This window comes from Equus przewalskii, chromosome 30 (genome assembly GCF_037783145.1).
Source record: "Equus przewalskii isolate Varuska chromosome 30, EquPr2, whole genome shotgun sequence".
Lineage (NCBI taxonomy): Eukaryota > Metazoa > Chordata > Mammalia > Perissodactyla > Equidae > Equus > Equus przewalskii.
This window is the reverse complement of record NC_091860.1, coordinates 25,294,546-25,317,475: the sequence shown is the minus strand read 5'-3', so window position 1 is coordinate 25,317,475 and position 22,930 is coordinate 25,294,546. Positions and strand designations below refer to the sequence as shown.

At 42.7% G+C, this 22,930-nt stretch overlaps 1 protein-coding gene across 1 annotated transcript in view; it reads right to left on the bottom strand.

Annotated features, from left to right (window-relative positions):
• Nucleotides 1-22,930, bottom strand: part of ITIH5 (inter-alpha-trypsin inhibitor heavy chain 5) — an 85,450-nt gene extending 62,520 nt beyond the window's left edge. The window contains exons 1-2 of the mRNA XM_008529152.2: nucleotides 22,727-22,930; nucleotides 12,397-12,441 (exon numbers count right to left, since the gene is read on the bottom strand). Coding sequence (XP_008527374.2) covers nucleotides 12,397-12,441; nucleotides 22,727-22,816 — 135 coding nt within the window. The 5' untranslated portion in view covers nucleotides 22,817-22,930. The remainder of the gene's footprint in view (nucleotides 1-12,396; nucleotides 12,442-22,726) is intronic.

The following is a 22,930-nucleotide window of genomic DNA, read 5'->3' as shown; positions in this document are numbered from 1 at the left end:
CTATTTCCAAATTAATTTCAATATCCACTTAGAGACTATACTCTGGGGCTTTCCCATTTGGACAACAATCACATAACTGTAAAATGAGAATCAATACTGAGCTCAGGAAAGTTGTCTGGGGAATTAGAACTCAGAAAAAGTAAAATCTATACTAACCAAATTTACCCCAAAACCTTGGATAAGGGCAGTAGCTAGATGGCACAAAGTTAAAAGCGGGTTAAAACTATTCAGTGTTTTTTCTAGCCTTCACAACAGTGTTACATTAATGACAGCTGGTAACAGAAGCTGAAGAAGCAAGGAAACACTAATGAGGAAAGTCTCTGTTAACAGAATGATTCTCCGACTCCAGGAACTGGCTGAGAACTAAGATGCTACAGGGATGTTACAGACTGGATGTTTGTGTCCCCTAAAGGTCATATGTTGAACCCCTAACTGCAAATGTGGTGGCGTTTGGAGGTGGGGCCTCTAGAAGTGATTAGGGGTAGATGAGGTCATGAGGGTGGGGCCTTCCTGATGGGATTAGTGCCCTTATAAGAGGAGACACGAGAGAGCTCACTCTTGCTCTCCATGCATGTACGCAGAGAAAAGGCCATGTGAGCTAGAACACGGTCACCCGTGAGCCAGGAAGAGTCCTCACCAGAAAATGAACCCTGCTGGATCTTGATCTTAGAATTCCCAGCCTCCAGAACAGTGAGAAAGTAAATTTCTGTCTTGTAAGCCACACTGTCTGTAGTGTTCTGTGATGGCAGTCCTAGCTGACTAAGACAAGGCGTTATGCCATTAGTGTCTTGGGACAGACGTGAAGTAGATGCTTTTATTCCCATTTCATAGATGAAAGGAAGTCAGGTGTAGCAAGGTTCTTGGCCCAGGCCGGCATTAATGGAATGGGAACTCACTGCCGTTTGCTCCAAAGTCCACCCTCACCGCCATCAAGCTGGGCTGGCTGGCGGCTCTCTGTGGACATGCCTTCCTCATCTTGATGCACTCAAACCCAGCACAGTCTTTAGCACACAGCAGGCTCTCAACAAACGCTGAATGGAACCAGGTTAACCTTATAGGACTCTAGTGTCACCTGTTGGGATCGTCCTACTGTTGATGTTTTATTCAACCTTCATCTGCTTTTTAAGTTCTTTAGAGTTCTAAGATAGTTCTCAAAATAGATAGAAGGTGCTGGCCTGTTGATACCAAGGCTTATAGCTCCCGTGATAGACAAAGGTGATCTTGAACCTTTGGATTTAAGAGTTGTTCTAGTTAAACGTTTGAGTCGAATCATGCTCTTCCCAGCAACCAGAAGAAGTTGAAGAGATCTTTTATATGATGTATTAGAGACATGGGACCGAGACTCCTTCACAACAAAGCATTTCTGAGAACACATGCACCACTCACAAGAGAGTGGGCTGCGAAGAGCAGAGCCAAACACACAAGCAGGGCCAGAGAACGGCCGAGTGCTGGGCACAGAGGTCTGGGGATCATTCATAAGTGTGGCTGAACTTCCAGTCTCGGTGACTCGAAGGGATAAAAACAAATGTGAAAAGGTATAGGAAAAATGTTAAGGGAATGTGTATCTTCCTTAGAATGTCTGAAAGAGACAAGCCTATCGAGTTAGTGAAGTGATGATCAAGTAGAAAAAAAATCTAAAGGTATTTGAAAGACCTTCACCTACAAGAGGAAAAAAAGTTCTCCAATTTGGTCTGAGAAGGAATCATTTCAGAGTAGTGGTTCTCAAAGTGTGGTCCCCGGACCAGCCCAGAAACTTGTTAGAAATGCAGAATCTCAGACTCCATTCCAGACTTACAGAATCAGAAACTCGGGATGGGGCCAGCAATCTACGTTCTAACAGGCCCTCCAACTGATTCTGATGTCCACTCAAGTTTAAGAACCACTGTTTCAAAGAAATATAATGAGGTAGCCCTCTTCACGGACTTCCTCATCTATGAAATGAAAGGGCTTGAGTAAATCACTAAAATTACATCCACTTCTGAGATCCAAGCATCTAAGGCAAAGCCAAATATAAGGAGTAAAACCCTTGGGTTTTGGGGAATTATTCCTGAATTCAGAAATAAATGATTGGGAGAATATTCATTATGAAAATCTAGTCTCTTTAGGACAGAATCTGTCTCTCTCCCCAGGAGCGATATGGATTAAAAAGAGATTCCAGATGTGGTTTAACCAAAGGCTTCTGTTAAAGGATCTCATTAAAAACATTCAACATGTTTCAGTAAAGACAATGAGGATTAGGCTGGGGACAGTAATGATAATGATCTTAATAGCACAACAAAGTGTTGGAGTTTTTCCTAATTAAAACTGTATCTCATCATCTTTCAAAACAGGAACTCTAAGATGCATAAAAGCATGAATTGAGATGAAGTGTTTTACTTTGACTTACGTTATTTCTGGACATAGGTTTTCTCCCTAAAATTATCCATGCTTAAACCAATACTTATATCTCAAAATCTGAGCTGCTGGACGTCACATGGCTCACAGCTATACTTATGTGAATTTGTGAAAGTCTAAAATACAATTGCACACAACTCTAATGTCTACAGATGCATTGGGAAATAAAGAGGAATCGATGTTTTTAAAAAATCCTGTGAACCCAGAAAATGCTACCTATCACTCTCTGCTTTATTTAAAATTTACACTAGTTTTTAAAAAATCATCATACGCACATGGTAAAAACTTCAAATTACCCAGAATATAAAATAAAAAGTAAGAGTCTCCCTCCTATTGCCGACCCTCAGTTCCATTTGCCAGAGGGAACACATAACATTTTGCGGTATATCCTTCCATGAATACGTACTGTATTGATCTGCTTTCATTTCACCTAATGATACAGTGTGTTCATCTTTCTTTATCTGCGCATGTTCCAGTTATCTAGTGCTGCATAACGAATCACTCTAAAACTTAGTGGTTTAAAACAACAGTGATCATGGTATTTTTCTCTCATGAGGTTAGAAATTCTAGAAGAGCTTGGCTGGGGGACCTCACTCATTTGCAGTCAGAGGGCGCCTGCCACTGGAACAGTGGGTCGCTGAAGCTGCTCAGGGCCGGCTGGCATCTCTCTAGGTCATGTTGTCCCAGGGCCCCTCTGTGTGGTCCTTCCACATGGGCAAGTTCAGGCTAACTCACAGCATGGGCTAGCTCACACACCAGTCCATCGGCCTGATTCCGTGGTAGCTAGAGACTTCCCAAGGTCATATTTCCCCACAGAGAGGTGGAAGCCACAGCCCCTTTTATACCCAACCTTGAAAGTCACATAGCATCACTTCTACCATACTCTACTCATCCAGTCACAAAATCACACTCATTTTCAAAAGCAGAGCACACACACCCTGTGCCAATGGGAGGAGTGGAGTATCAAAGTGCCGCCATCTTTGGAAAATGCAATCTGCCTTTGTACCAACAGATCTAGCTCATTCTTTTTTTAACAGCTGCATAGTGTTTCTTTTCACAAATGAATTAACAAGTCCTCTATCATCCATCAACTCTTTATAATTATTTTTCATTATTTGAAACTCTCTTCAGATGCCCCTTGTTCTCCAATTCATCTATACAAGGGGTGGGCAAACTATGGTAGGTAGTTTTGTACATAGAGTTTTATTGGAACATAAATTCATTTACATATTGTCTGTGGCTACTTTCCTGCTACAACGCAGAGTAGTTGAGTAGTTATCTAATTGCAACAGAGGCTGTACGGACTGCAAAGCATAAAATATTTACTACCTGCTCTTTTAAGAAAAAGTTTGCTGATCCCCAGTCTACGCTATTTAAACAGATAAGGCCCTGAGATCAGTCATTCACATATCTTTACTGATTCCCATGTCACTGAAGAGATCCCAAATTAAACAGCCCACAGACATTTTTATTTGACTTGCACAATCTTTTTAAATTTTTCAAGTTTAGGTGACAACGTTTAAAAATTAGGAGAGTTCCATAAAAATCCATAATGCCCAGTTCTCTTGAAAAACAAAGTGGGCCGAATCTGGCTGCACATTCCCACATGACCATAGGCTGCTGGCACTAATGGTGGCTGTCACTGTCGATCAGACCCACGTCCCATACCTCCAGTGCCCCAGGCCCTCCCAAGTCCAGTTGTCTCACTGACATTAAGACTGAGAGTACGTAGCCATTTTCACTGGAATTTTTCTGATTCCCAGCCTATTCCATTCATTTCATTCCTGTTCTACTAGATTAAAAATGGCCACGATGTGTACACCTAAATTCATAGCAGCATTTTTCACAACAGCTGAAACATGGAAGCAACCCAAGTATCCACAGATGGATGAATGGATAAACAAAATATGGTCTATACATACAAGGGAATATTATTGTCTTAAAAGGGAAGGAAATTCTGACACATGCTCCCACATGGATAACTATGAGGACATTATGCTAAGTAAAATAAACTGATGACAAAAGGAAAAATACTCTATGATTCCACTTATATGAAATACCTAGAATAATCAAATTCATACAGATAGAAAGAGTGGTGGTTTCCAGGGTACGTGGGAGGGAGAAATGGAGAGTTATTGTTTAATGGGGATAGAATTTCAGTTTTGCAAGACAAACAGAGTTCTGGAGATGGATGGTGGTGATGGTGGCAGAACAGTGTGAATGTACTCGATGCCACTGAACTGTACACTTTAAAATGTTAAGAAGGTAAATTTTATGTTATGCATATTTTACTAGAAGAACAAAAAGTTGAAAGAAAAAATAATACATTTTTTTAAATGGCCACAAATTCTTTGCTTCCCCTGCCATTGAAAGGTGGAGTTTAACTCATTTCTCTTTGAATTAGGGCCTTAGTGACCTGCTTCACCTATAGAACCCACTGGAAGTGATGTTCTGGGACTCCAAGGCCAGCTCACCAGAAGCCTCATCACTTCCATCTGGGTCTCTCGGAGCACTCTCTCTGGAGGCCCTCAGTCACCATGTTTGACTGAGACTATCATGGTGGAGAGGCCATTTGGAGGCATTGTAGGTGGTTGTGGCAGAGAGCTCAGCTGCAGGCATTCCCGTCAAGGACCCAATGCATGAGTGAAGTCATAGTCAGCCCATCTGCCAGCTGAACACCACTGAGCGACCTCCATCAACACTATGTGGCCAGAAGAATCACTCAGCTGAGCCCTGCCCAAACGCCTGCCCTACAAATGGCATAATAATAAAATACTTCCTGCTTTAAGCCACTGAGTTTGGGGGAAGGATTTTATATGGCAATAGAAGCTGGAACAGCTGCCTAGTCCCTTTAGACATTTGAATTCGCAGTCCGACTTTAGCATAAGTTGCACTGGAGCTGGACTTAGCCATTTTGTTAGTTATTTCAATCTCCATGCTATTTCCGATCTCTATGCATTTTGTTTTGTGAACTAGACTTCTGCATATCAGAAATACCCTTGAAATCCTAGTGGAAGAAGTTACAGTATAAATTGTAAAGACAAGATATAAAGAAGAGACTCTCAAGTGCAATTCCCCGCTTTACCAAGGTAGGTCAAAGCAGTTTTCTTGCCCCAGGTCACACAGGTAGGAAGTAAGTCAATCCCGTGTGGAATCGGGAGTCCCTGACTTCCAGCCCTGCCTCTTTCAAAAAGGATTCCAGAGGCAGCCTGGCCGTTCAAGGCTTTCCACAGTGACAGTTGTGACACAGCCAATAAATCATAGACCTCCAAAAGCACACTAAACATAATTCAGTCTTTGCTGTTGATTCAAAAGTTGCCTGGGAAGCCCAGTTCTCATCCATTAAATTCTAAGTATTCAAGACATAGGACATTAAGCTGAATCCATTCTGCATGGTCGTCATATTCTGACATTTCCAAAAATTCTCCCCATCAACTTATCACTTAAGTCTTTCACATAAAACTAGAGTACTAGTAGGGGAAAAACTTAAGTTTACCTCTTAGATAAATGAAGTGTACAGCTCTCTGGGCATAGCATTCCAAATAAAATTTAGCTCCTTCAGTAGAGGGTCCTTGACTTGGACTATTTTAAAAATCATTAAAAATCTTCTTCAGAGCCTGCCCCAGGGGCCTAGTGGTTAAGTTCGGCACACTCTGCTTCGGCAGCCTGGGTTCGGTTCCCGGGTGCAGACCTACACTGCTCATCTGTCAGTAGCCATGCTGTGGTGGCAGCTCACATACAAAAAGAGGAAGACTGGCAGTGGATGTTAGCTCAGGGAGAATCTTCCTCAGCAAAAAAAAAAAAAAATCTTCTTCATTTGATACCCTTGAGACTATTTTCAATGCCATGTTGATTTGTTCTGATTTGTGAGACAATTATCAATTATAATTTTATTGAACTTAAATGAGAAAATTAGACAACATTGACAAAATACTAAACTTAACTACCATGGTATCTTCTTTGGCCTTAAATTAAGGTTAAGGATGTAGCAGAATTTTCCACAACATTACACCAAGAAGAGGAAAAATAGTTTATGGGCCCAAGAGACAGGCTTGTAAAAGTTTTAAGAAACTATTTTAGGGTGCCTGCTTCTGCCCAGTTACTGTTTCCCAGAGGAGCCCCTGATCCACTTATACATCACGGCACTTGCCTTTCTGTTACAGCTCTCTCGGTCCACCATGCACCAAAATCAGTCATGTGCAAATCCATACCCCTCTGCCCAAGGGACCCACCCAGGACCTCTCCCCTACGAGGCTGCCAACACGTGGGGAACAGGGCCCATGGCTTGTTCCCCTTTGTTTGTCACCCACAGCTCTCAGCATAGAGTGAAACTCAAAAACATTTATGGAATTGAATTGAATTTTCTGAATCTTGAACAATTAAAGAAAAATATATATCCTAAAAAAGGAAATGGTAATAAATTAGTATTTACTAAGCACTACAATAGACTAAATTCTATAAAGGATTGGAAAGAAATGTTACACATGGTTCCTTGTTTCAAGGCACTTACGACCACATTAGGGATAAAGTGCAAAAAATATAAAGCAACATAGGAAGATATAGGGGATAGGGGATATATATGTGTGTATCTGTACATACATACACACACACACACGTATATGTGTGTGTGTATATATATGTGTGTATATATATATATATATATATATATATATATAGCCAGCCCTGGTGGTCTAGTGGTTAAGATTGCCGCCACAGCCCAGGTTCATTTCCCAGGGAACCACACCACCCATCTGTCGGTTGTCACACTGTGGCAGCTGTGTGTTCCTGTGATGCTGAAAGCTCTGCCACAGGGATTTCACATACCAGCAGGGTCACCTACGGTGGATAGGTTTCAGCGGAGCTCCAGCACTAGAAAGAAGGACTCAGCCACCCACTTCCCAAAAAGACTGGCTATGAAAACCCTATGAACAGCAGCAGAGCGTTGGCTGATACAGCACCAGAAGATGAGAGGATGGTGCAAAAAGATCGGGCAGGGTTCCGCTCTGCTGTCCACGGGGTGGCTAGGAGTCAGAATCCACTTCACAGCACTAACAGCATAGACGTATATTTCTTTTTTTTACTTACTGACTATAAGACTTTTCAGTTTTCCAAAGAAAGGGAAATCAGTGAGGTCTAAAGGTCAGAAATAGTTTTTAAATAGATGTAGAATTTGTATGTGGTGAAAGAGAACAAAAGGGACACGCTAAAAACATAAAAGACATGGAAGCTGGAAGGAACCATATCACACACCTGGAACAAGGAATAGAGCAAGCAGTTTAATTAGAAAGACCGTGCGTTGTGAGAAGACTATTGGACAGGTACCCAAAATTGTCAGGAAATGAACAAGCCCAAAAGCCAAGCACAGAGCTTGCGATGGCAGAGCTCCATGAAAATGTGTCATAGAAGGAAGGATATAAAAGGTTGCCTCAATTTTTCCCAGTGTACACTTCTTAAAAATCCAACATGCTTTCTATATTTATATTTAATTCATTATGTTGTTTGGGGATGTCAACTGGAAAACAGGGGCAAAGATCAAGTCTTCTGTGACAATAAATTCTTCATTATTTTTCCTACAAAGGCTCAGCAGATGGAGAAGCAGTTTGAGGCGGGGAGTGTCTTAATTAGCTGCTCAAGGGACCAGAGGTTTCTCTGTGACTCATCTGAGTCATTTAAAATCAAGCCACCCAGAGGATGTCCTGAATTACCCAAGATGCCATCTGGAAATGTAATGAAGAATGTTTGCGATGAAATGTAACTGAGAAATGTTTGCAACGGCATTTGCCAGAACCCAGGCCTCTTCCCAGAAGATTAACCTTTTGCTGTTTTATTCCGGTCTATTAGAAGAATAATGTGGTGACCGTTAGAAGAAGTAATTTTGGAGATGACGGAGAACCTTAGAAATCATCGAACTTGGCTCCCCATCACTTTATAAAGGAGAAGGATGTTGCTTGGCAGTTGGCTGACTCTGGGTCCAGAGATCTCTGCTAAACCTTATTGCGTCTCCTTTCTGAGAAAAACAACATGGCCCATGTTGCTATCACAGGAAGAGAAGACCTCCAGACAAGGCACATCCTGAGTACTGTGTTCACCTCCTTGAGGAAATAATCTAACCCCTCCACAGATGGAAGGGTGGCATCAGCTCTGAATCCCCCATTTGCGCTAGTATGTTCCACTTAGCAATATTTCACTACATTTAGAAGACAGGAAACATAAAATGCAATGATCACCTAGGAGTAGGAAAAAACTCCACTCTACACACCTCCTAAAAAGGACAAACCATGATGGTCAGAGTTGGGAGTAGGGAGATATGTGCATATATAACCCTGCCTGCTGTACTGACTATATTTTCTTTCTCTCTCTATTCTGGATGCTCTGGCATTTGAGGCCTTGATCCTGCAGAGACTGCCCCTCCTGGGGCTGGCTGTTTCTAGAGATAGCAAACAAACCAGTAAGCACACTTGTGATACACAGTCAACCAGCCCAGAGCCCGCACTCTCAAATTGCCACACACCTGGTCAATGTTCCCCTATCCTAAATCACACTGGGGCCAGGTACCAAACAACCAGGGACCACTATTACAGCCCAGAGCCTGCCAAAATCATTCAAGCTATCCAATCCTAAGCTCACTCAGCAAACCTAACCTGACTCGCCAGTTCCTTCCACTAAAGCCCAATAAAGGCTCTGGGCCGTGCCTTCCTCTCTGCTCATTCTGCCTCCTCACCAACCCAGGTGCTTCCCCAAGAGGCCCTGCATGGTGAGCCACGCACCCCATCCCTAGGGATCTGTGAGTATAAACTTCTTCCTTCATGAAGCTCACTTCCACATCTACGTGGCCTACCACATCTGCTTAAAACAAATCCTGCCTATAAATTTTATATATTTATTTATTAAAGATTGGCACCTGAGCTAACATCTGTTGCCAATCTTTTTTTTCCTTCTTCTTCTTCTCCCCAAAGCCCCCCAGTACACAGTTGCATATTCTTGTTGCAGGTCCCTCTGGTTCTACCATGTGGGATGCATCCACAGCAAGGCTTGATGAGCGGTGCTAGGTCCGTGCCCAGGATCCGAAGTGGCGAAACCCTGGGCCGCTGAAGCAGAGTGTACAAACTTAACCACTTGGCCATAGGACTGGCCCCTATAAATTTTAGAATAGCTGTTACAATTCTGAATTAATTACATGCTCTTTTTATGAAGCTCTCTGGTGTCACATATACAAAAATGTTATATTTTGAACAGCAAGGTTATCTTTGTGTCTGAGTCTCCATAGTGCTTAAGAGATGCTGGCTTGGTTTTCCTAAAACAATTGCCTGTCGTCATCTCACCTCCCGAGGGCAGGGGCTGTGTCTTGGAGTTAATCCTACAGATGATATGAGTCATTGAAGACATTTGCAAAAGAAAGCAAAGCACAGGCCTACTGCTGGAAAGAGCATTCTGGTACCAGTTGGATGGCTAAACAAAGTTCATGTTAAAAAAGCCTAATACATGTAAAAGTAAGACTTTTAAAATTCAAAGAGATTTCTAAGAAAATCTAAGTAATCACATAAACAGTATAAGCCAAAGGGTCAAGAAAATCTTTGTAACCAAGAATGAAAACTCAGAGGCTGTAACGAAAAGATACATTTTTTAATTTATTTACTTATTTATTTATTACTTAGGAACTTAAAACTTCTTTTTTTTTTTGAGGAACATTAGCCCTGAGCTAATTGCTGCCAATCCTCCTCTTTTAGCTGAGGAAGCGTGGCCCTGAGCTAACATCCGTGCCCATCTTCCTCTACTTTATACGTGGGACTCCTACCACAGCATGGCTCAGCAAGCGGTGCCATGTCCGCACCCGGGATCCAAACTGGTGAACCCCGGGCTGCCAAAGCAGAATGTGCACACTTAACTGCTGCACCACCGGGCCGGCCCCAGGCACTTGAAACTTTTATACGGCAAATACACCATAAACAAAGTAAGTAGACAAACAACAGATTTAGGAGCAAACTCTTCCAATTCAGAAGACAGAATATCTATAACACACAAAGATCTCTGACCCATTGACAATTAGGTGATAAAAAACACGACAGAAAAATGGGCACCAGACCTTAAAAAACAATAATTCACAGAAGAACTACTCTGAATGGCCGATAAATATATAAAAAAAAGTCCAAACTCATACATAGTCAAGGAAATGCAAGTTAAAGGAACAACAAAATGTACTTTATATCTAAGAGACTGACAAATCAAAAAGAGTAATCATATCCTTCCTGGCAGAAATGTGCATATTCATCACTGCTGACAGACATGGAATATATACAGATAGTATTAGGAGTAACAGCATTCAAAAGGAGTCTGACAACATCTATCAAAATGTAAAATGTCTATGCACTTGGATCCAGCAATCCTGCTACTGAAAATCTAGGCCACAGAATCAAAAGCACCCATATGATGGAATAAACAAAATGTTTTTTGCAGCATTATTTACAGGGGCAAAAAAGAAATGGAAACAAATTGAAAGCTCATCAATAGTAGAATGCTTAATAAATTATGGTGTGCCAACAACACGGAATACTTTTCATGATCTAAAAGAATGGATAGAGCAAGGCCAGGTGACGTATGGCTGAGCTAAAATAATAAGAAATAGAAATAGAATTGAGAAGGCAGTTTGGTGTATTCGTTAAGAGCACAGACTCAGAATCAGAGTGTTGGGACTCAGATCTTGGTTCTACCACCTCTTACCAATTCTAACCAAGCAGAAATGACAGGAACGCAAAGTCTTGGTCCAAACAAAGGTGGTCATGATTGTGACACTGGTCATGATAAAGCTAGAATTGACTCAAACACCCACCAGGTGTAAGGAGGCCTTGGATAAACCCGTCACCCTTGAGGAAATGCTTGGGAAGCCACACCCCAGAGCCTGAAGGCATGTCCCCACATTCTGATACGTCATTGTACACACAGTAGTAAGGAAGAACTGAGATGGTTTCACATCAGCTCTCAGAGTTCCAGAACGTTTGCCCAAGCTCCATCTGTTAGCCTCCTACATGCATTGAGAGCTTTGTCCAACGTGCCTCCCACGAAGCTTTAATTTACAAATGTGAATTCTTTGCTTGCTTTAGTTGTTCACTTCAGAACAAAAAAAAGTCTTTATTTCTTGTGTAAGCATGTCATAAAACAGTAAAAGTTAATTTAGGTTTTTTGGTTTTTTTAAAGAAGGACTTTGAAACTCCATACTTTGTCCTTGAATTCCTACTAAAATAATGAGGTCTTTTCCCAGAAAGAAAAATCCACTTAAAGAAGTCTTATCAAAGCTATGCTGTTTCATATTAGAATTCTTCTACAAGCAACTTCATAAGCTTTGGGGGAGTCGCAAGCAAAACTAGCGCCTGGTTCAAGATACACAGAATAAGTGAAGTGTGGAAATTAATAAAAGAAACTTTAGCTAAATCAGAGTTAGGAGGGCCTCTAGAGGGAGCTCTCAGGTCCGATCACACATTGTTAATTACACCAAACAGGAGGAGAGGGAGTCTGGCATCTTTGACAAGAAGCACAACTACTTTACTACTGAAGGAAGATTTCTCTCCCTTGCCTGCAACAGCCCAGCCAATGAGAAATGCTGCAGCTCAGCAATGAGAAATGCTGCAGCTCAGCCAATGAGAAATGCAGCAGTCTATCCAATGAGAAACGCAGCAGCTCAGCCAATGAGAGACACCACAGCTCAGCCAATGAGAAACATCACAGTTCAGCCAATGAGAAGCCGTTGCCACCCTGAACTGTTACTCTTCCCCCAACGGACTTTCCTTTAGAGCAGCCCCCCCCATTCCCCCTTTTTCTCTGTAAAAGCAGCTCCGCTCCTTTGTTTGCTGGGTTTGCTTATGGTTCCCCACAGCATGCATGTCCCAAACTGCCATTCTTTTGACTATTCCCAAATAATTTCATTTGGAGGAAAAAATAACAGGCAAGTGTGGTTTTTAAGTTGACAGAGGGAACAGACTTTTAAGAGGTAACCATGAATATACATACCAGTCTTTGCAACAGCCTGAGTTGCCTCGGGACCCTGACTCCAACCTATAAAAAAGAGAAGAGTCATGAAAAATGATTGTGAGGTCATTCTTAAAGGAGTTACATGAGGGGGTTAAAATAAATTCAGATTCACAAAAAGGGCTATCCAGCCTGAAAAGCAGTTTTGACCTTGAATCAGGAAGCTTGCAGGCCAGAATTAGAATTCATCCCTCCTGGACCTGGCTGACTTCTTAACCCACAATGGCACACTACCTCATGATCTGAGTGTTCCTAAATCTGTTAGAGGGGCCTGGGTGCAATAAGAAAAACAAAGAGTTCACTACAATATTTGTATTCTGTTTTTCATTTTATTTTGGGCTTGAAAATCAACTCTTTGCTATTGTGTCTATTACAATGATAAACACGTTCAGCCTTATTCTGATGGGCTCAATTATTCAACTCAAAACTCCAGAAAACTCTGGAAGCAAAATAACTTACCTTGAATTTTACTACTGTATTTTTTCTGATGATATGCTACATGCTATACTTTCCCATGTGCAGAGGAGGTGAAGGGAAGGTGATAAAATCCTCATTTTGAAAAATCATGTCGATCAACCAGGCAGTGTGGACTAAAGTCCTAGCTGGCTGTTGAACATTACTCACGGCAAGTCACTGTTTAAATAAGAGGAATGTTAACTGCTATTGTTGTGAGGAAAAAAATCATCCTTTCTGGGAAAGGCTCTTCAATAAATGGTGTTGGGAAAACTGGACAGCCACATGCAAAAAAGTGAAAGTAGACCATTATCATTCGCCATACACAAAGATAAACTCAAAATGGATCAAAGATTTAAAAGTAAGACCTGAAACCATAAAACTTCTAGAAGAAAATATAGGCGGTACACTCTCTGACATCCATCTCAAAAGGATCTATTCGAATACCATGTCTACTCAGACAAGGGAAACAAAAGAAAAAATAAACAAGTGGGATTTCATCAGACTAAAGAGCTTCTGCAAGGCAAACGAAACCAGGAACAAAATGAAAAGACAACTTCGAGAAAATATTTGCAAATCATATATCCAACAAGGGGTTAATTTCCATAATATATAAAGAACTCAGAAAACTCAACAACAACAAAAACCAACCCAATCAAAAAACGGCCAGAGGATATGAACAGATATTTTTTCAAAGAAGATATACAGATGACCAATAGGCACATGAAAAGATGCTCAACATGCACTGATCATCAGGGAAATGCAAATCAAAACAACACTAACATATCACCTTACACCCATTTGAATGGCTACAATCAACAAGACAAAAAATAAGAAGTGTTGGAGAGCTTATGGAGAAAAGGGGACCCCCATCCACTGCCGGTGGGAATGCAAACTGGAGGGGCCACTATGGAAAACAGTATAGAGATTTATCAAAAAATTAAATGTAGAAATATCATACAATCCAGCTATCCCACTACTGGATATTTATCCAAAGAACTTGAAATCAACATTTCAAGGAGACTTAGGCACCCCTACGTTCATGGCAGCATTATTCACTATAGCCAAGACGTGAAAGCAACCCAAGTGCCCACTGACTGATGAATGAAGAAGATGTCGTATATATATACAATGGCATACCACTCAGCCATAAAAAAATGACAAAATCGTCCCATTCATAACAACATGGATGGACCTTGAGGTTATTATGTTAAGTGAAATAAGCCAAACAGAGAAAAACAAACACCATATGATTTCTCTCACATGTGGAAGATAAACAAACACATGGATAAAGACAACAGTTTAGTGGTTACTGGGGGAAGGGGATTGCAGGATGGGCACAAGGCGTGAAGGGGCACATTCATATCATGACTGACAAATAATAATGTGCAACTGAAATTTCACAGTTATAAGCCATTATGACCTCAATGAAAAAAATTAAAACATTTAAAAATTTAAAAAATTGTCCAGGGGTGGGCCTGGTGGCGCAGCAGTTAAGTTCGCATGTTCCGCTTCTCGGCAGCCCAGGGTTTGCCAGTTCAGATCCCAGGTGCAGACATGGCATTGCTTGGCAAAAGCCATGCTGTGGTAGGCGTCCCATATATAAAGTAGAGGAAGATGGGCATGGATGTTAGCTCAGGGCCAGTCTTCCTCAACAAAAAGAGGAGGATTGGCAGCAGTTAGCTCAGGGCTAATCTTCCTCAAAAAAAAAAAAAAAGTCCTTTCTGGAGGGCAATTTGACAATGTGGATCAAAAACTTGAAAAATATGCCTGGATTTTATGCATATCTTTTTTAAACAGCTTTATGAGGTATAATTTACAAAGAATAAAATTCATTCAATTAAAGTGCACAATTCAATGTTTTTTAGTATATTCACAGGGTGGTGCAACCATCACCACAATCAATTTAGAACATTTTATCATCCCAGAAGAAACCTTGTGCCCCTGTGCTCTCACCTCCCAAACCCGGCCTTTCCCCCAGCCCTAGGCAACCACTAATTCAATTTGTCTCTACGGATTTGCTCATTCTGGACATTTCATATAAATGGCATCAATCTTTCGTGACTGGCTTTTTCCACTTACTACTATCTTTTCAAGATTCATCCACGTTGTAGCACATATCAGGCCTTCATTCCTTTTCATGTCTGAATAATAGTCCATTGTATGGATAGACTACACTTTGTTGATCCATTCATCAGTTGAAGGATGTTTTGGTCTTTTGGCTTTTCGGCTATTTTTCACAATGTGGAACTTGCATTAAACATCACATGCAAGTCTTTGTGTCAGACGCATGTTTTTATTCCCCACAGGTAGAAAAACCCAGGAGTGGAATTCCTGGGTTGTATGGTAAATTTAACTTTTAAGAAATTGCCAAACTGTTTTCCAAAGTGGCTGCAACATTTTACATTCCCACCAGTACGCATGTCTTTTGGAAATTCTACTCACAGAAAAGTATCATAAGGGGAAAAAAATTCATAGAAAACAATGAATGTGAAGAAAATTCTTTGCAACTTTTAAAACAATTGATAAGAATTGGGAATAGCCTAAAATATCCTTTAAAAGTGGTTTGGTTAAATATATTATGATACACAGATTAATTAGAATACAATGATCTCTATTTAAGATCTATATTTATTGGCACCAATAAATGTTCATTTTATTGGACTTCTGTGCTGTTCACCAAATGCTTCTCCAGCTCTCTGCCAGAAGTATTGCATTTCCTGGCCCCCTTGTGGACGGCAGGGCCATGAGACTAGCTCAGGCGAGTAAGTTACGAATGTAAGTAGCATTTATCACGTCTGGGCCAAGTATTTAATTACAGATGTGTGCTCCTCCAGAACTGCCTTTTCTCTGGCACGGGGATGAGCAACACTTGAGATGGCAGCTGCTCCATGTAGCCCAAGTTCCTGAGTGACCACAGTGTGCATACTTGCTCCACTGCCAACGCAAGACGGACAAGTTGTATGAGCAAGAAAAAAACGTCTGGTATTTAACACGTTGAGATTGGGGGGTTGTTACCATGGCGTAGCATAGCCTATCCTGACTGATAGATTCATGATGCATTTTTAAGTAATTGAATCAGGTAACAAAACACTATCTAACACAACCTCACTTTTGTAAGTATAAGTGTTTGCATGTGTAGAATGTGCCCCAAAATGCTAATGGCTATTGAATTCTTTCTCTTTAAACTTTTGTGTATTACCTCAATTTCTGACAAATTAGCACGTACTACTTCCATATAGAAAAAAAAGTAAAGATATTCCCACTTTGCAAACTGAAGGTATAACAGAAACTGTTTTAACACCTGTTCTCTCCCTGATCCCGCCCCCAAAATATACACAGATTCTAAACGACCCTCAGACGCCCTCACAGAGCCTCCTGTTCTCCAGAACGTGGACTAGAAAGAAATAGCGCAGGATTTAGGTTGGGATCCACCACCTTGACTCCAGATGAGAACCAATCACTGGGACGACACTGGTTTCTCTTTCTGAAATGAGGTGGGAGGTATGAGACGGTCCGAGGAAAGCCGTAACAAGCACCACGGGAACGTCCTGACCAGTTCTGCAGGTTCATCTCAGGCCCTTCCCTTCCTAAAATTGTGGAATAGGCTGGGGACCACTTAAAATAGTTATGGTCAGAAGGAAGGCCCAGCCCCTCTCAGGTATTATGTTCTTTGATTGATCTAAAGTATTTTCTTTGAAGCTTCCTCCTTTGCAAAATAGGCTTTTTGAGAAAATAAACAAGGCTTGAGGAGAACAAGAGAAGTTGGTTTTTCATTTTTGAGATGACTATCTGACGTCTCAGGGGACCACGATGACTCCACTTCAGTCCACATTTAAACTCAGACTGAACCAGAAGCAAAACTTCCTGGTACACACGGATTCCTGGAGCCAGCTAGGACTGGAAGTGGAAAGGACACCAATGTCATCATCGTTGTTTTTAGTTAGGAATTCCTGATCCCTTTACTGTTTGAGAGTTTTCTCATCGCCTTTAAGAATCTGGGAGTGGGGCTTCAGGATAGATAAGTAACCACTTCCAGCTTAATGTCGAGGATTGCCATGAATGCCTGTGAGCACGGGGCGCCAAATCAAAGACGTAAGAGACGGCTCAAATAGGATTCTTTGCTCCTACAGAGCTGAGCTGATTTCTCCAGCATCAGAACAGAAGATGTTCAGACCACAAAATTAATTGAGAAATACAAGCCACGATCCTTGCCATCAAGGACCATACTACCTAACTTGAAAGAAATATACTCATGAAAACTTAAGAGACAAGGTAATTTTTATAAGTTTCAAAGGAAATGGAAAAAAGCAGAGTGCACTATGTTTTTGAGTGACCATGAGGGGCTTCATGATGGAGGCATGGCTAGAACTAGCTGTGTAGGATGTTTGTTGGAGTGGCATGAAAGGCCAGGAGAAATTTAAAGACAATCAGTCAATACAGGAACCATGCTGAGAAGCAGCTTCATAGCTCTGCCACCCCGTCTTTCACTCGCAGGGACCAAGCAGCATTCACCACCAGGAGGCAGAATGGTGGCTGAAGATTTCCCTTGCACAAAGAATGCACCAACAACACTAACGGGACTGTGGAGTTTAGAATCTCCCCATCATCAGTTAGTCCAACTATAGGTAAAAAAACAGCAGGCACTGCTTAGGTGTACATAATTTGAGTGATAGGGAATATAGTTTTTCCCCCAGGGTCAATCACAATGTTGGCTATGATTGGAAGAAAACAGAAATATCCTGAAAGCATTCTAAAAAGTCCATAAATGAGAAAGAGCCTGGGAAGAGATGAGAGCAGCGAAACTTAATTCTGCCCATGGTAGAAGATACTCTGAACATGCAGAGCATATACGTACTTTCCCTTCTGGTACAGATGCTTTAATGACCCATGGGGACTGAGAGAGACATACAGGCGGGGACATACCCTCTACCCTTCCTCTTGAGCCCTATCACTGGGTCTGTGACCCTACGTCCCACGAACGAGCCAAGAGACGCTGCACCGGGCCAGCCTCAGCCACACACCATCAACTGACTGGGGGCTCTGAACTCGGAACTTATCCGCCAGGTGGCCCCACCTTCTGAGGGCCTTCTGAGATCCTGAAACCAAGACCCAGCAACTCAGGAATCAGTTGTCTCCGAGATCTGGTATAAGGCCCGATGCAAAACCAAGGGCTACAGCTTGGAAAGCCACTGGGGCTGCCATCTATCACCTGAGCTGAGAATGGTTAGTCTGGGAAGACTAGTTGGGTCATTCTTTATCACCCGCACAAGAGTTTCCTTCCTTTGGAGTAATGTTGCTACTTTAGAAGGCTGTTCAGCTACCATAATGTTCGGTAACCTTTTGCAATTTGGGGTACCCATAACCTCAGTAATGGGTGAAGAAAGCTCATTTTCGAGCTAAAATTCCAATTTCCAGGCAGCTGAAAGAAAACAAAAAGCAACCGGCCTTAGGCAGGTCACCCTCTCTTCACCTGTGAAAAACAAGGGAAATGGATCTGTGGAAAAATAACGAGGAGGTTCAGGATCCCCCACCACCCCAAAAAAGCTCAGGTCTCCATCCCGTGGCCCCATCTTCCCAGATAGACCCCGCTATTCCTTAGATTCAGAAAGCCTGCTGGGACCTCCCACAAGAACTCCCCCAGCATGGCAGGCAAGATGGCTTTACGTTGGAGCATCCATCCAAGGCTTTGGGAAGCTGTTAGTGAGGGACGTGAAGTCACGTACAGCTCACTGCCCGATTCTCAGGACTTCCTCACCCTTGCCCCCGCCCCACACCCCCAAAGAAACAAGATATGGCTGGTGTGAGAGTGAGCAGGTCTCTAGCATCTCTCCCACAAGATCCTCCTCCTGCGTTTCAACCGTCACACCCATGCACATAAAGGAGACAGTATGAGTGGCCTGGAGCTCACAAAATCTTCTACTGACTTGACTTTTGAAAGAGTTAAAACAACAACAACAACAACAACAAATAGTTGCCTGGATTCTCTGTGTTTTCTCAAATGCAAAAATTTGGTTCTGAGTGAGATTATAAAAAATTAAAACGCCGGGAAAATTCTCGATTCAGGCAGTATCACCACAATCGATGTGGTACCACAAGCATATACTGAACAGTCTCTATGTGCCAGGAGCTACAAATAAAAGTCACATTGAAACAAATGGCATTATATTATAAATAGGAAAGTGGCCTGGTCTTCGGAGGAGTCCCTCATATCCTCGCTTTGGCACCCAGCACACCTGGGTTCCAATCCAGGTTCTGCACACAGGACGCTGGGGACGTCCCTTCCCCGGGGGGACTTCCATTGCATGCTTAGACTGTCCTTGCAGCGGCAGTCAGAGATTTAACCAGACTGCACATAAATAATAAAAAGAGCTAGTATGACCTTAGTGCTTACCACACGCAAGGGCTTTGCCTGAATTAACTCATTTCATCCTCACCACAACCATAAGAGTAGAAGTGGTTTATGATTTTTCATTTAATACTTTATTATCATGCAGAAGCAAACAAAATGTAAGCTTCAAGATCCCTGACCTTGTGCAGTCCCTTAACAATGGGTGATATTTGTGGTGTTTGACACATATTTGTGTCATTTGCTGTGATTTATTTATCCTGCTAAATCAATGTTCACTTTATGGTTTGTTTTTTATTTTTGCAGGCTTTTTAGGTGAGGAAGATTGGCCCTGAGCTAACATCTGTTGCCAATCTTCCTTTTTTTTCTCCCAAAGCCCCAGTACACAGTTGCATATCCTAGTTGTAAGTCCTTCTAGTTCTTCTATGAGGGACGCCACCACAGCACAACATGGCTTAAGGAGCGGAGCTGGGTCTGCGCCCAGGGTCCGGACTGGTGAATCCTGGGCTGCCAAAGTGGAGTGTGTGAACTTTAACCACTCAGCCTCGGTGCCAGCCCCTGAATGTTCACTGTAGCACCTAATTTTGTAGTCATCATTTGATATTCTTTTTCTTCAAGAGGGCCCTGCAAATTGTATAAACTTTACTCTCCTCTCAAAATCTAAATCCACCCCTGCCTATAAGGTAGGAGCATTAACAACTCTATCCTGCCGATGAGGAAACCAAGACCCAGAGAGGTTAAGTTACTTGCACAAGTACACACAGCCAGTTAGTGGCAGGATTCAGGTTGGAACCTGGACAGTCTGGCTCCACTTGGAGCGGTTTTAACTATATACTTTATTGCTTCTTATTATTTTGACCTAGAGCACCTAGCAAACTCTCTGGGACATTATGGACACTTAATAATTGGTGGCTATTATTATTTTGTAAATTAAAAGTTGATTTTGTAATAACAGAAATACGACCCTATCCTTACTGAAAGAAACCATATCAGTTTGAAACTCACAAATCAGATAAATCTGTAGCAAGCTGATTTCATACACGAGACTACTTTTAAAATACTAATTTCCTGAAAGATTCTTTGAAAGCAAAATTATTCTAAATGTGGTCCATGGATCACCTGCCTCCGAATTATCTGGACTCCACCCCAAACCTAACGGATCTGTATTGACGGCAGTGGGGGGTCAGGAATACGAGTGGTTAATGTGCTCCCCGACTGTCCTTTTGCAGACAAAAGTCGGAAAACTACTGCTTATAAGTGTTCTCACTTTGGGTAATATTGTTTACAGATGAGGGGGAGACAGAGGGAACAGCAAGGAACCCGAATCTAAGATATTATTAGTCATATTTCCAATTAAAGATAAAGGACAAATAAGACAACATCTCTGAAATCTCAAAGCAAATTAATAGGCACGTTCAGTCACATAAGACAAATTAAGTTTTTATGTAATTTTGAAGACCATAATTATGGAGAATAGAACACTGACTACATTGTCAGGTACAGTTCTAACCTTTAAGGACATTAATTTGTTTATTCTTCAAAATCCTTTGAATTAAGTCACCTCATCATTTCCATTCTAGAGATGGGTAAATAGAGGGTCATAGACGGTAAGGAACGCTCCAGTGAGTGCAGAGCCGGGATTCGAACCCAGGAAGTCTGGTTCCGGAGCGTGGGGCCTTAAACCCTACATCACACGCACATACATTTTTTTAATAGAGTAGGGATAAAAAGGCAAAATTGCAAATCTTCACAGAACTTGCTATGTTGGAGTTTTTGTCTGGTTTAGTCATTTTCAAGATGAATAAATAGTGCCGTGGGTTGAAGACGGCATGAAATCACCGAAATGGGCCAGACCCATGTTTTTCCAGGCAGGCAAACTGAGTGAGTTAATCCCACTTGCACAGACAGATGTTAGAGGTTTCATCCCCCCTCCTACTTCACAAACAGAATCTTTGTTTCAGTTCTTCCCACACTCTCCTCCCAGCAACCCTCAAAAAGTTTTAAGATCTTTCCCCTAAATTCCTTCTCTCAGCACTTCCACTGCCCAAGTGCTGACACGGTTCCAAGTACTTTAGGTGTATTAACTGCTCGGTCCTCACCCAATTATTTCCCACCTTTCATAGAATTGGACCTCGAGGCTTCCAGTAACTTGCCCAGGGCCACATTGCTGCTAAGTGACAGAATCAGGAATCCAACCCAGGCAGCCTGGCACCAAGCCCACGCCCTTAACCGCGTACTAAAACACCTGCCATTTATTGAGCGCCCACTGTATACCAGGCCTCTACACAGACTAGCAGCTGAGTCCTTACAAGCATGCCCCAAAGGAGGTGGATTCCGTGCTGTGACCAACCAGAAAGGAAGGCTCACAGAGACGCAGCTCGTCCAGACCACACAACTGTAAAGGGCAGAGTAAAGACCACCAGTGTCTCTGGATCCAAAGCCTGCACCACCCCAGCCACGCACAGCCTCTTGGAATTTTTATGGGTGTTCCTCCTGACAACCCTACAAGAGAAGGGCCATTTCTTCCCTTTTGCAGATAAGCATATCCATGAAGCTGAGTCAACAGGAGTAACCAGCTGATGTTTATTTAGGGGGATTCTAGTCTTCACACCAAGATGCTAGAAACGTGGCGGAAGCCCATGCCTGCTTATTTCTTCCTCCCACCGCATGAAAACACGTCTTAAGCTAAACAATTTAAATATAATTTAAATGATATGTGTGTAAACAGCACCAGGGGATGTAGAGGCGCACTAGTTACTGATTGGGACACAGCCATTTCTCTCTATAAGGTCTTTACATTGATATTTGTGTGAACTCGTTTCACATTTTTTAAAAAGCTTTTCCATTCTTCAGACATCGTATTAAGATTTCATACTTGCAGGTTTTATCCACCTGTGAGGTTAAGTCATTTAAAGCACAAACTCTGGCACATGCGCAGAATATTAACTAGGGGAAGTGAGTCCCTGGTCCCTGGTCCTCCGCCCACCATCGGAGGACCACTGATAAGAACCCGATGAGGAGTCAGACGGTTCCAGGAGCCTGGAGCTTTTCCTAGATGGTGCTTTCTCTCCGGAACTACTAGCAAAGACAGTAACACAAAACTACCCCACACCTGTGCCTTAAAGAAGAACGTTGTGATTAACTAGGGGCTCTGGCTCAGAAATGAACGACAACAACAACAAACTAGCAGAAATCTGTACAGATAACAGAAGCCAAGAAGATTTGGGTCTGCAGGACACTGAAGTCCTAGGTGCAATTCTGCAGGAAACTTCACCAGCCAGACTCTCTCGCCACGAGGGACCAACAGATGGGGAAGCTCCCGAGCAGAAGGCTGGGGAGCCGAGAGAAAGGGGGATGCTGTAACAGGAGATGGGGTGTGACCCCTCCCTTCCTCACGTCCAGGACTGTTCAAAGGGGGCCTGTCCAGCCGCCAGGCGCCCGAGAAGGCCATGGGAAGGGACGGCAGCCCCCGCCCGGGGCCTCCCTGGCTCCCCCCAGATCTCCACTTACGGGCTCCGAAGTGTCACCCCAGCTCCGCGCCTCTCCCAGAGACCCCGCGCAGAGCGGCAGCCCCAAGCACAGTCCGAGCAGCAGGAGCATGGCGCGGCGACAGTGTGGCGGCCGGCACTGGACGCGTCGGGACGCGCGCGGGGACACCGCTCCGGGATCGGCGGGGCGCGCACGGCCCCGCCTCCCCGCGCCCCCGGGGTGCCG